Genomic DNA, 14,222 nt, shown 5'->3' on the forward strand with positions numbered 1-14,222 from the left:
CTTTGTGCAATTATAAAGTGCACGTGTGTCTGTCAGCTGAAGGAAGGACAGGTGAGGATTGCAATTCACCCCTTGTCTGAAAGATCTCTTGACACCCAGCGTTCAGGTTCATACATTGCAACTGGCTCCTTGGAACAGTCAAAACTGCAGGTAACAAAAATATAGGGAAGAGTTTGAGCAGCACTGAAGCAGAGTTGGGGAGGCTGCCATCTTCATTGGAAGTAGATGGACCTGAATTGGAAGCCGAGGGATAATGGGGTCAGAAACTCCACTGGGGGTCAAGTTGGATGTGAGATTGTGAACCGTTGGTTTTAGACTGACTCGGGCTAGGGAGAGGACTTAATCATGAGAGCTGAACACAATGGTTTTGATCTTCCCAAACTTCACTTGGAGAATATTTCTTAAGGACTTTATAGTCAGACTATCTGTTAAAGAGCTTGGAACCAGGCAGACTTTCACTAGAACCAAGCAGGAAGTACTGGGTTGTTTTTTCAATCATTGAATCACATCCAATGGCCAACTGGTCTATCGCACCAGTGCTAACTCTTTGATGTGAGGTGGAGGTGCCCGTGGTGGACTAGAATCGACAAAGTCAGAAGTCACATGACAGCATGTTATAGTCCAACAGGACTATTTGAAATCACGAGCCGTCAGAGCTTGGTCAGGTGAGCTGTTTGGTCAGCTGTCCAGTTTCTCCACTATCCTTCTCTGCTCAAAGTCCTGAAAATATGACCTAATTTATTTATTCATCCATTCACTTTCACATTCAAATCATTTCAAATGGTATCAGTGAACTCTGTACAAATCCTCCCTCTCTTTGATATTTTTCACATTAATGTTCAATCCGAGAGCCCCCCCCCCCCCCCCACCCTCTGCTGCTACTGAGTCTCCAGCCAATGGGAACAGTTTCTTCCTGATTCCAACACCTGCATGGAGCCTCCACTCCACTGTCTTGCTTTCCGAAATCCAACCTTCTCTCCTCTCTAAACATGACTGAAACCGCGCCTCCCCATACCATCCCTGACATTGGTTAATCTCCTTCACATCCTTTCCAAGACATTGCCATCCTTATGAAAGGGTGAGGTCTAGATGTTAACACAATTCCCCGTCTGAGGCTTACCCAATCTTTGTAATGGTTTTCACAAAACCTCCAAAATAAAAGCAAAGTTCTGCAGATGCTGGAGATCGGAAGTAAAAGTGAAATTGCTTGAGAAACTCAGCAGGTCTGGCAGCATCACTGGATAGAGAAACAGATTTTTTATTTAGAATTCTGAAGAAGAGTCATACTGCACTTAAAATGTTAACTCAGTTTCTCCACAGTTGTTGCTGACGTGCCAAGTTTCTCCAGCATTCTCTGTATCTACTGTTTGTGATCTTTATTGTTCTGGTAATAAAACCATGGAGGCCGTAGGCTTTAATACATACAATCCCAGATCACTCAAGAGGTGAAGAGCTCTTCCCCTGATTCTGCCATGAACTGTTCACAATCTTTAGAAATGTAGAAATCATCCTCACTAGGCAGGAGGCTGGACGGCAAGATTGGATTGTGTGATGGTTATTGTTAGAGTAAATGGTAATAATTCATTGGTTATGAGTTAAGCCAAGTAATTAAATAAAGTTAAAAGAATCTGAATAACTTGCAGAGTGGGGCTGGAAGAAGGTGATCATTAACCTATGGGATAAAGTCCAACTGCTTAACACATGTCTTTCCAGGAATTCACCTATGAGCCTCTGGCAATTGTCCGTATGGAGTTTGTACATTCTCCCCACGTCTGTGTGGGTTTCCTCCCACAATCCAAAGATGTGCAGGTTAGGGTGGATTGGCCATGCTAAATTGTCCATAGTTGTGCAGGTTAGGTGGGCTAACCATGGGAAATGCAGGGTCACAGGGAGCATGCTGGTGGGGGGAGGGGGTGAACTCGGGTCTGGGTGGGATGCTCTTTATAGGGTCAGTGTGGACTTGATGGGCTGAATGGCCTGTTTCCACACTCTAGGGATTTTTTTTACCGAGCCTGGATCCATACGTAACTCCAGTCCAACACTGTGGCTGATGTTGTGAATGGGTAGTGATGCCAGTCTCCCAACACCGTAGGGCAGGAATATATTACCTATCATACGGTTACAGGACAGAGACATCCTTTGGCCCATCTAATCAGTACCACCAAAAATAGACTCCGAGTGTCCCTATTTACCAACGTCCGACTTACAAATGCTCACCCTTAAAAACACGGTCCCACGCAGGAGTGTAATTTTAAAGCTCCAACTGGTTCAAATCGATTTACAAATGAACTCAAGGACAGATCCACTCAAAACCCAGTCACTGCCTGTACTATCCACAGTAACCCCACTTTCCCACCAGTCACTGCCTGTACTATCCACAGTAACCCCACTTTCCCACCAGTCACTGCCTGTACTATCCACAGTAACCCCACTTTCCCACCAGTCACTGCCTGTACTATCCACAGTAACCCCACTTTCCTACACTAGGCCTTGAAGGTTATGACACTTCAAGTGCTCATTCAAGTACTTTTTAAAGGTTGTGACATTTCCTGCTTCAGCTCCCCTCCCGGGCAGTGGGACGGTTATTAATGTGAATGTACCTTTAACATTTACTTTCTCTTTAGGGAATGGGGGCTGTGTTTTTCAACAAGGGAGAGAATTGTATCGCTGCTGGCCGGCTTTTCATTGAAGAATCTATTCACGATCAGTTTCTGCAAAAAGTGGTGAGTCTGACAGTCCTCTGCCTGTTCAGGTCAGAATGCACTTGGTCTCAAACCTGGATGGGTGCAGAATCACTTTCTCCCTCAGACACTAACATATTCCAATTCTTAAACAAAATGTAAGCCCAACTTGTTCACCATGGTGCTCTGTCATTGAATAACAAAGATAACACATTTATTAAACAAAAGATATGTATTTAAAAGACCATTTGGAAACAACACAAAGAACAATCTAACCTTCTATCACACAGTAATCCCCTTAATATATCCAGCAAGTCGGCAGAGAATGTCCCTTATCTCCTTTCACTGGAATGATTCGATACGTACATTTGAGATTAACGCTGCAACCATACAACTTGAAAATAATGCTTGCAGAGGGAAGACACAATATAATGGCCAGCTTTTAATCATGACTAGATATGGAGGACAGAGCTGAAAATGTGTTGCTGGAAAAGCGCAGCGGGTCAGGCAACTTACAAGGAACAGGAGAATCGACGTTTCAGGCATCAGCCCTTCTTCAGGATATGGAGGACACTCAACCTGAGTGAAATATCAACTCAGCATCAGGAGGGAGAGGGAACACAGCAAGGCAGGCAGTATCAGGAGGGAGAGGGACACAGCAAGGCAGGCAGTATCAGGAGGGGGAGGGACACAGCAAGGCAGGCAGTATCAGGAGGGAGAGGGACACAGCAAGGCAGGCAGTATCAGGAGGGAGGGGGACACAGCAAGGCAGGCAGTATCAGGAGGGAGAGGGACACAGCAAGGCAGGCAGTATCAGGAGGGAGAGGGACACAGCAAGGCAGGCAGTATCAGGAGGGGGAGGGACACAGCAAGGCAGGCAGTATCAGGAGGGAGGGGGACACAGCAAGGCAGGCAGTATCAGGAGGGAGAGGGACACAGCAAGGCAGGCAGTATCAGGAGGGAGAGGAATACAGCAAGGCAGGCAGTATCAGGAGGGAGAGGGAACACAGCAAGGCAGGCAGTATCAGGAGGGAGAGGGACACAGCAAGGCAGGCAGTATCAGGAGGGGGGGGGACACAGCAAGGCAGGCAGCATCAGGAGGGAGAGGGATACAGCAAGGCAGGCAGTATCAGGAGGGAGGGGGACACAGCAAGGCAGGCAGTATCAGGAGGGAGGGGGACACAGCAAGGCAGGCAGTATCAGGAGGGAGAGGGACACAGCAAGGCAGGCAGTATCAGGAGGGAGGGGGACACAGCAAGGCAGGCAGTATCAGGAGGGAGGGGGACACAGCAAGGGAGGCAGTATCAGGAGGGGGAGGGACACAGCAAGGGAGGCAGTATCAGGAGGGAGGGGGACACAGCAAGGCAGGCAGTATCAGGAGGGGGAGGGACACAGCAAGGGAGGCAGTATCAGGAGGGAGGGGGAACACAGCAAGGCAGGCAGTATCAGGAGGGGGAGGGACACAGCAAGGGAGGCAGCATCAGGAGGGAGGGGGACACAGCAAGGGAGGCAGCATCAGGAGGGAGGGGGACACAGCAAGGCAGGCAGTATCAGGAGGGGGAGGGACACAGCAAGGCAGGCAGTATCAGGAGGGGGAGGGACACAGCAAGGGAGGCAGTATCAGGAGGGAGGGGGACACAGCAAGGGAGGCAGCATCAGGAGGGAGGGGGACACAGCAAGGCAGGCAGTATCAGGAGGGAGGGGAACACAGCAAGGCAGGCAGCATCAGGAGGGAGGGGGACACAGCAAGGCAGGCAGTATCAGGACAGAGGGGGACACAGCAAGGCAGGCAGTATCAGGAGGCTGGGGGAACACAGCAAGGCAGGCAGTATCAGGAGGGAGGGGGACACAGCAAGGCAGGCAGCATCAGGAGGGAGGGGGACATAGCAAGGCAGGCAGTATCAGGAGGGGGAGGGACACAGCAAGGCAGGCAGTATCAGGACAGAGGGGGACACAGCAAGGCAGGCAGTATCAGGAGGCTGGGGGAACACAGCAAGGCAGGCAGTATCAGGAGGGAGGGGGACACAGCAAGGGAGGCAGTATCAGGAGGGAGGCGGACACAGCAAGGCAGGCAGTATCAGGACAGAGGGGGACACAGCAAGGCAGGCAGTATCAGGAGGCTGGGGGAACACAGCAAGGCAGGCAGTATCAGGAGGGAGGGGGACACAGCAAGGCAGGCAGCATCAGGAGGGAGGGGGACACAGCAAGGCAGGCAGTATCAGGAGGCTGGGGGAACACAGCAAGGCAGGCAGTATCAGGAGGGAGGGGGACACAGCAAGGCAGGCAGTATCAGGAGGCTGGGGGAACACAGCAAGGCAGGCAGTATCAGGAGGCTGGGGGAACACAGCAAGGCAGGCAGTATCAGGAGGGAGGGGGACACAGCAAGGCAGGCAGCATCAGGAGGGAGGGGGACACAGCAAGGCTGGCAGTATCAGGAGGCTGGGGGAACACAGCAAGGCAGGCAGTATCAGGAGGGAGGGGGACACAGCAAGGCAGGCAGCATCAGGAGGGAGGGGGACACAGCAAGGCAGGCAGCATAAGGAGGGAGAGAAGTTGACATTTCGAGTATAGGACTGACATATGTAGTCTTTTTGACTCTGACCACCATTCAATCATGGCTGATATTTCTCATTCTCCTGATTTCTCCCTGTAACCCTTGATCCCCTTGACAATCAAGAATCTCAGTCTTAAATCTCCTCATTGACCTGGCCTCCCCACCCTTCTGTGGGTATATTATCCTTCGATTCCCCACTCTCTGGCTGAAGGAGTTTCTCCTTATCTCCCTTCTAAAAGGTCTTCCCTTTAATCTAAGGCTGTGCCCTCATGTAATTTTCAATTAGATCCCCCCTCGTCCTTCTAATCTCCATCGAGTCCTTAAACATACCTCATATGTTCAACTTTTCATTCCTGGGACCATTTCGATAACCTCCTCTGAATGCTCCAGGGCCAGTACATCCTTCCTGAGGTATGGACCCCAAAACTGCCCACAATACTCCAAATGTGTACTTGGCTTGGAAAGAATGGATGCTAGGAAATTGTTTCCGTTAAGGGAGGAGACTAGGACCTGTGGACACAGCCTTAGAATTAGAGGGGGTCAATTCAGAACAGAAATGCGGAGAAATTTCTTCAGCCAGAGAGTGGTGGGCCTGTGGAATTCATTGCCGCGGAGTGCAGTGGAGGCTGGGACGCTAAATGTCTTCAAAGCAGAGATTGATAAATTTTTGATGTTACAAGGAATTAAGGGCTACAGGGAGAAGGCCCATCAGCCATGATTGAACGGCGCAATGGACTCGATGGGCCGAATGGCCTTACTTCCGCTCCTGTGTCTTATGGTCTTATGGTCTTATATCTTTCCCCTCTCACCCTAAACCTAAACTCTAGTTCTGGACTCCCCCACCTCAAAAAAAAGACCTTGTCTGTTTATCCTATCCATGACCCTCATGATTTTATAAACGTCTATAAGGTCACCCCTCAGCCTCCGACGCTCCAGGGAAAACAGCTCCAGCCTGTTCAGCCTCTCCCTATAGCTCAAACCCTCCAACCCTGGCAACATTCTTGTAAATCCTTTCTGAACCCTTTCAAGTTTCACAACATCTTTCCAATAAGAAGGAGACCAGAATTGCACGCAATATTCCAACAGTCGCCTAACCAATGTCCTATACAGCTGCAACATGACCTCCCAACTCCTATACTCGGTGCTCTGACCAATAAAGGAAAGCATACCAAATGCCTTCTTCACTATCCTATCTACCTGCGATTTCTCTTTCAAGGAGCTATGAACCTGGACTCCAAGGTCTCTTGGTTCAGCAACACTCCCCAGGACTTTACCATTAGTCTATAAGTCCTGCTCTGGTATGCTTTTCCAAAATGCAACACCTCACATTTATCAAGTAAAGTTAAATGAGCTTTTAGTTTTCAGTTCAGTAAAGGAACTTGTGTTTTTTAGGAAGTCCTGTGATTAAACTGGATAACCAAATAACCTGGTGAGATAATTGCCAAAATGTTGTGCAGTTGAGCTTTTTTTATGATAATAAAGGGGCCAAAATGCTGAAACAGGTTGCAATGGTAAAGAAAAGATTCATTTTTGTGTACTAAGGAAGTGGAATCTCTGGTCAAGAGGAAGAAGGCGGCTTATGTCAGGATGAGATGTGAAGGCTCAGTTCGGGTGTGTGAGAGTTACAGGTTAGCCAGAAAAGACCTAAAAAGAGAGCTAAGAAGTGCCAGGAGGGGACAGGAGAAGCCGTTAGCAGATAGGATCAAGGAAAACCCTGAGGCCTTCCATAGGTATATCACGGATTAAAGAATGACTAGAGTAAGATTAGGGCTAATCAAGGATAGTAGTGGGAAGTTGTGCGTGGAGCCAGAGGAGATGGAGAAGCACTAACTGAATATTTTTCGTCAATATTTACACTGGAAAAAGACAATGTGGTCAAGGAGAATACCGAGGTACAGGCTACTAGATTAGATGGGATTGAGGTTCACAAGGATGAGGTGTTAGCAATTCTGGAAAGGGGGAAAATAGATAAGTCCCCTGGACCGGATGGGATTTATCCCAGGATTCTCTGGGAAGCCAGGGAGGAGATTGCAGAGCCTTTGGCTTTGATCTTTATGTTGTCGTTGTTTACAGGAATAGTGCCAGAAGACTGGAAGATAGCAAATGTGGTTCCTCTGTTCAAGAAGGGGATTAGATACAACCCCAGTAATTATAGACCAGTGGGCCATACTTCAGTTGTGAATAAAGTGTTGGAAAAAGTTGTAAGAGATAGGCTTTATAATCATCTAGAGAGGAATGCATTGATTAGGGATAGTCAGCATGATTTTGTGAAGGGTAGGTTGTGCCTCACTAACCTTATTGAGTTCTTTGAGAAGGTGACCAAACAGGTGGATGAGGGTAAAGCAGTTGATGTGGTGTATATGGATTACAGTAAGGTGTTTGATAAGGTTCCACATGGTAGGCTATTGCACAAAATACAGAGGCATGGGATTGAGGGTGATTTAGCCGTTTGGATCAGAAATTGGCTAGCTGAAAGAAGACAGGGGGTGGTGATTGATGGGAAATGTTCATCCTGGAGTTCAGTTACTAGTGGGGGATTGCAAAGGTCTGTTTTGGGTCCACTGCTGTTTGTCAGTTTTATAAATGTCCTGGATGAGGGTGTGGAAGGATTAGTACATTTGGGGATGACACTACGCATGGAGGAGTTGTGGATAGTGCTGCAGGCTGTTGTACGTTACAGAGGGACATAGATAAGCTGCAGAGCTGGGCTGAGAGGTGGCAGATAGAGTTTAATGTGGAAAAGTGTGAGATGATTCACTTTGGAAGAAGCAACAGGAATAAAGAGCACTGAGCTAATTTGTAAGATAGATGAGCAGAGAGATCTTGGTGTCCATGTACATAGATCTCTGAAAGTTGCCACCCAGGTTGATAGGGTTGTTAAGAAGGCAGAGTTGAAAAATGTGGTGCTGGAAAAACACAGCATCCGAGGTGCAGGAGAATCGACGTTTCAGGCATAAGCCAATCTTCAGGAATGAGGCTGGTGTAAAGAAGGCATACAATGTGTTAGCTTTTGTTGACAGAGGGATTGAGTTTTGGAGCCATGAGATCATGCTGTAGCTGTATAAAACTCTGGCACTGCCGTACTTGGAGTATTGTGTACAGTTCTGGTCACTGCATTATAGGAAGGATGTGGAAGCTTTGGAAAGGGTTCAGAGGAGATTTACTAGGATGTTGCCTGGTATGGAGGGGAAAGGCTGAAGGACTTGAGGCTGTTTTGGCTAGAGAGAAGAAGGTTGAGAGGTGACTTAATAGAGACGTATAAAATAATCAGAGGGTTAGATAGGGTGGACAGGGAGAGCCTTTTTCCAAGTATGGTGATGGTGAGCACAAGGGGGCATAGCTTTAAATTGAGGGGTGATAGATATAGGACAGATGTCAGAGGTAGTTTCTTTAATCAGAGTTGTAGGGGTGTGGAACACACTGCTTGCAACAGTAGTAGACTCGCTAATTTTAAGGGCACTTAAATGGTCATTGGATAAACATATGGACGAGAATGGAATAGTGTAGGTTAGATGGGCTTCAGGTTGGTTCCACAGGTCAGCACAACATTGAGGGCCGAAGGGTCTGTACTGTACTGTGCTGTAATGTTCACTGTTCGATGTTCTATTCCAGCAGAGAAACAGTATTATTTAGGCAGTCTCCAGACCACTAGAACTGAATTGAAATGTTAAGTTGTTTTAGTGGTCAAGTAGATGGGACTGGAAAAAACCCTGAGCTTTCCTGAGAATATAGTGAGAAATATCAGTGAGTTAGTCTTTGTCTCAGAGATGGAGAGAATCACATCTGGATAATGTGCAAATGGATGTCATCTCCCTGGACTTCAATTAGGACTTTGACGATGTGCCGCACAGGAGTACGATAAGGGCCTGTGGTGTTAGAGGCAAGGTGCTAGCATGGATACAAGCTTGGCTGTTTGGCTGGACCTAAGGGGCAGCTTTTTCACGCAGAGGGTTGTACGTGTATGGAATGAGCTGTCAGAGGATGTGGTGGAGGCTGGTACAATTACAACATTTAAAAGGCATCTGGATGGGTATATGAATGGGAAGGGTTTGGAGGGTGCTGGCAGGTTGGGTTGGGATATCTGGTCAGCATGGACAAGTTGGACCAAAGGGTCTGTTTCCATGCTGTACATCTCTATGACTCTACTTTAAAACCAAGTTCCAAGTAATAAGAATATACTATAAATCTTTGTCACAGCTCTATACTGCCCCCAAAATAGAAAGGAATCCTCAAGAGGCAATTTCATTTTCTGGCAGCAATCTCTCATCACTATTTCTACTATATATTAAAGCTAATATTATATTGACATTACACAGATCAGAATTTCCATAACAATCATATTCCACACAAATCCATTTGGTTGATGAATTTGTTTCCCTCCATATCTTGATTAAAATGTGGCTCTAATATTGTCCCTTTCCACTGCATGCATTATTTTCAAATTGAATGGTTGCAGTATTAAACTCCAATGGAACACACTCAGATGTATGTCATAGAATCATTCCAGTAAAATGAGAGGATTATGATCCATATAAGGAACATTCTTTGGAGACTAATGTTGTGGAGCCAACACTGGGCTTAATTAAAAATAGAACTCTGCAGATCCTGGGCATCTGAAATGAAACCAGAAAATATGGGAGAAACTCAGCAGATCTGGCAGTATTTGTGAAGAGAAAAACAGAATTAACAGTTCAAAGAAACATAGGAATAAGAGTAGGCCATTTAACTTCTCCAGCATGTTTCATCATTTCATCATTTCACGGCTGATCTGTGGTTTCACTCCATATAACTGCCTTTAGCCCATATTCCTTAATACCTTCACTGAACAAAAAATATGATCTACCACAGATTTAAAATTAACAACTGATTCAGCATCCACCGCTGTTTGTGGAAGAGAATCCCAAAACTCTCCCACCCTTTGTGTGTGCAAGTGCTTCCTAACATTTCCCCTGAACAGTCTGGCACTAATTCTCAGGCTATGCCCCTAGTTCACGAATCCCCAACCAGTGGGAATAGTTTTCCTGTTATTGTCATGAGTACTAAATCAGATTGCCCCTTAACTTTCTAAATTCCAGAGAAAATAAGCTATTTTGTATGCTCTCTCCTCAGAACTTAACCCCTGAAAGTCCAGGTATCATTTTTGTAAAGCTACATTGTTCTCCCTCCAAGGACAATCTATCCTTCCTCAGGTATAGTGCCTAGTTTTGCTCCAAGTCGGCTTTAACCAGGGTCTTGTATAACTGAAACATGACTTCGGCATTCCAATCAGCCAGCATTCCATTAGCTTTCTTGATTATTTTCTGTTTGTGACATTTATGCACTTGAACCCTCAAGTCTCTTTGGACATCCACTGTATTTAACTTTCTACCATCTAGAAAGGTCCCCTGACCCATTCTTTCAAGTCCATTGAGACTCTTCTTCAGAATTCATTTCTATCCTTCTTCCTTTCTTACTATCTAACAGGTTGAAGAAGTAAAGAAAATGAAGATTGGCAATCCTCTGGACAGGTCAACAGACCATGGACCTCAGAACCATAAGGCCCACTTGGACAAGCTGATTGAGTATTGTGCTACAGGGGTGAAGGAAGGGGCCACACTCGCATATGGAGGGAAGCAAGTCCCACGGCCAGGTGTGTGAATGCAGCAGGATTTACACAAACAGTAACCTCAGGACCCAGACAAATCCCAATGTGTTCCTATCACAGGACCCAGACAAATCCCAATGTGTTCCTATCACAGGACCCAGACAAATCCCAATGTGTTCCTATCACAGGACCCAGACAAATCCCAATGTGTTCCTATCACAGGACCCAGACAAATCCCAATGTGTTCCTATCACAGGACCCAGACAAATCCCAATGTGTTCCTATCACAGATGACTGATCAAAAACAATCTGGATTTGTTTGGTACCTTTGGAACACCCCATGGTAAAATAGAGCCATTCCAGCACTTTATGAATTATTGTCATTGTCTGCACACAGGAAGATAGTTGTGCATAGCAAGATCCCACAAGCAGTACTCCAACAATGGCTCAATGCATAGAACATACATAGAACATACAGCACAGTACAGGCCCTTCAGCCCTCAATGTTGTGCCTGCCTCTTATCCTACTCGAAGATCAGACTAATCTACACACCCTTCCATGTGCCTATCCAAGAGTCGCTTAAATGTCCCTAATGTCTCTGACTCTACTCCCACCGCTGGCAGTGCATTCCACACACCCACCACTCCCTGTGTAAAGAACCTACCTCTGATATCTCTCCTAAACCTTCCCCCAATCACCTTAAAATTATGCCCCCTCATGATAGCCATTTCCACCCTGGGGAAAACTCTCTGGCTATCCACTCTATCGATGCCTCTCATCATCAAGGACATCTCTATCAAGTTACCTCTCATCCTTCTTCACTAAGAAAAGCTCTAGCTCCCTCAACCTTTCTTCATAAGACACACCCTCCACTCCAGCAGCATCCTGGGAAATCTCCTCTGCACCCTCTCTAACGCTTCCACACCCTTCCTATAATGTGTTAATCATGTTGTTTCAGGTAGAAATGCATGCTATGAAAAATGGCACATTCAACAGTACAGACCCTCCGACAGTGTTGCACTCCCTCAGCACTGACCCTCCGACAGTGTTGCACTCCCTCAGCACTGACCCTCCGACAGTGCAGCACTCCCTCAGTACTGACCCTCTGACAGTCAGCACTCCCTCAGCACTGACCCTCCGACAGTGCAGCACTCCCTCAGTACTGACCCTCCGACAGTGTTGCACTCCCTCAGCACTGACCCTCCGACAGTGCAGCACTCCCTCAGTACTGACCCTCCGACAGTCAGCAGTCCCTCAGCACTGACCCTCCGACAGTGCAGCACTCCCTCAGTACTGACCCTCCGACAGTGTTGCACTCCCTCAGCACTGACCCTCCGACAGTGTTGCACTCCCTCAGCACTGACCCTCCAACAGTGCAGCACTCCCTCAGTACTGACCCTCCGACAGTCAGCACTCCCTCAGCACTGACCCTCCGACAGTGCAGCACTCCCTCAGTACTGACCCTCCGACAGTCAGCACTCCCTCAGCACTGACCCTCCGACAGTGCAGCACTCCCTCAGTACTGACCCTCCGACAGTGTTGCACTCCCTCAGCACTAATCCTCCGACAGTGCAGGACTCCCTCAGCACTGACCCTCCGACAGTGTTGCACTCCCTCAGTACTGACCCTCCAACCTAGCACAGGGTTAGAGTAAAGCTCCTTCTACACTGTTTCCCATTGAACATTGCCTGGATATGAACAGTATATATTGTGTACAATTACTGTGAGCTTCTGGTTCTTTTACAGGATTTTTCTTTGAACCGACAGTGTTTACTGATGTACAGGACAGTATGTTCATTGCGAAGGAGGAATCCTTTGGGCCGATCATGATTATCTCCAAATTTCAAAATGGGTAGGTTCTCTCAAACTCCCTGCTCCCCACTCACTGCAAAAGAGATGTGGTAAATGTATGCAGCACAGGGCAGACTGAGGGATGATGATGGAATGCTTAATAATTGTGACGCTGAGTCTGCTCTGGGCTGAAGTTGAGTCATATTCTACAGGCATAGGGTGACTTGAGCATTGTGAAGTGATGTTGTTGTGCCAACTCTGGGTTTTGTTTCAACAGGGATCTCGAAGGGGTGCTGAGACGAGCTAATAACACCGAGTATGGTTTGGCTTCAGGCGTGTTCACCCGTGATCTCAGTAAAGCTCTGTACGTCAGTGAGAAACTACAAGCTGGAACTGTCTTCATCAACACCTACAACAAAACTGACGTGGCAGCACCATTCGGGGGCTTTAAACAATCTGGCTTTGGCAAGGATCTAGGTACAGTACCTGCCTGAACTCCTGGATCAGGGGCTGCTCTATACACACAAACCAAACAGCCAAAGGTCCACTCCAGATGTCACAGTATCACTAGGAAGAGTATGCTGATAATCGCACCATACTGTCCCACTAACTGTCCCCGAACTGTCCCACTAACTGTCCCCGCACTGTCCCACTAACTGTCTCTGCGCTGTCCCACTAACTGTCCCCGCACTGTCCCACTAACTGACCCCGCACTGTCCCACTAACTGTCACCGCACTGTCCCACTAACTGTCCCCGCACTGTCCCACTAACTGTCCCCGCACTGTCCCACTAACTGTCCCCGCACTGTCCCACTAACTGCCACAGTACTGTCCCACTAACTGCCACCGCACTGTCCCACTAACTGTCCCCGCACTGTCCCACTAACTGTCACCGCACTGTCCCACTAACTGCCACCGCACTGTCCCACTAACTGTCCCCGCACTGTCCCACTAACTGTCACCGCACTGTCCCACTAACTGTCCCCGCACTGTCCCACTAACTGTCCCCGCACTGTCCCACTAACTGCCACAGTACTGTCCCACTAACTGCCACCGCACTGTCCCACTAACTGTCCCCGCACTGTCCCACTAACTGTCACCGCACTGTCCCACTAACTGCCACCGCACTGTCCCACTAACTGCCACCGCACTGTCCCACTAACTGTCCCCGCACTGTCCCACTAACTGCCACCGCACTGTCCCACTAACTGTCCCCGCACTGTCCCACTAACTGTCACCACACTGTCCCACTAACTGCCACAGTACTGTCCCACGAACTGTCACCAAACTGTCCCACTAACTGTCCACGCACTGTCCCACTAACTGCCACAGTACTGTCCCACTGACTGCCACCGCACTGTCCCACTAAATGCCACAGTACTGTCCCACGAACTGTCCCCGCACTGTCCCACTAACTGCCACAGTACTGTCCCACGAACTTTCACCACACTGTCCCACTAGCTGTCCACGCACTGTCCCACTAACTGCCACAGTACTGTCCCACTAACTGTCACCGCACTGTCCCACTAACTGCCACAGTACTGTCCCACTAACTGTCACCGCACTGTCCCACTAACTGTCACCGCACTGTCCCACTAACTGCCACAGTAC

General features: G+C 47.9%; 1 protein-coding gene across 1 annotated transcript in view; it reads left to right on the forward strand.

The window, feature by feature from the left end:
- LOC140483550 (cytosolic 10-formyltetrahydrofolate dehydrogenase-like) overlaps positions 1-14,222 on the forward strand; it is a 177,142-nt gene that overhangs the window by 130,299 nt on the left and 32,621 nt on the right. Inside the window, exons 19-22 of the mRNA XM_072581754.1 lie at positions 2,625-2,723; positions 10,699-10,864; positions 12,567-12,672; positions 12,889-13,088. Of these exons, the coding sequence (XP_072437855.1) occupies positions 2,625-2,723; positions 10,699-10,864; positions 12,567-12,672; positions 12,889-13,088 (571 nt within the window). The remainder of the gene's footprint in view (positions 1-2,624; positions 2,724-10,698; positions 10,865-12,566; positions 12,673-12,888; positions 13,089-14,222) is intronic.

The sequence above is a fragment of the Chiloscyllium punctatum genome, chromosome 12 (genome assembly GCF_047496795.1).
Source record: "Chiloscyllium punctatum isolate Juve2018m chromosome 12, sChiPun1.3, whole genome shotgun sequence".
Classification (NCBI taxonomy): domain Eukaryota; kingdom Metazoa; phylum Chordata; class Chondrichthyes; order Orectolobiformes; family Hemiscylliidae; genus Chiloscyllium; species Chiloscyllium punctatum.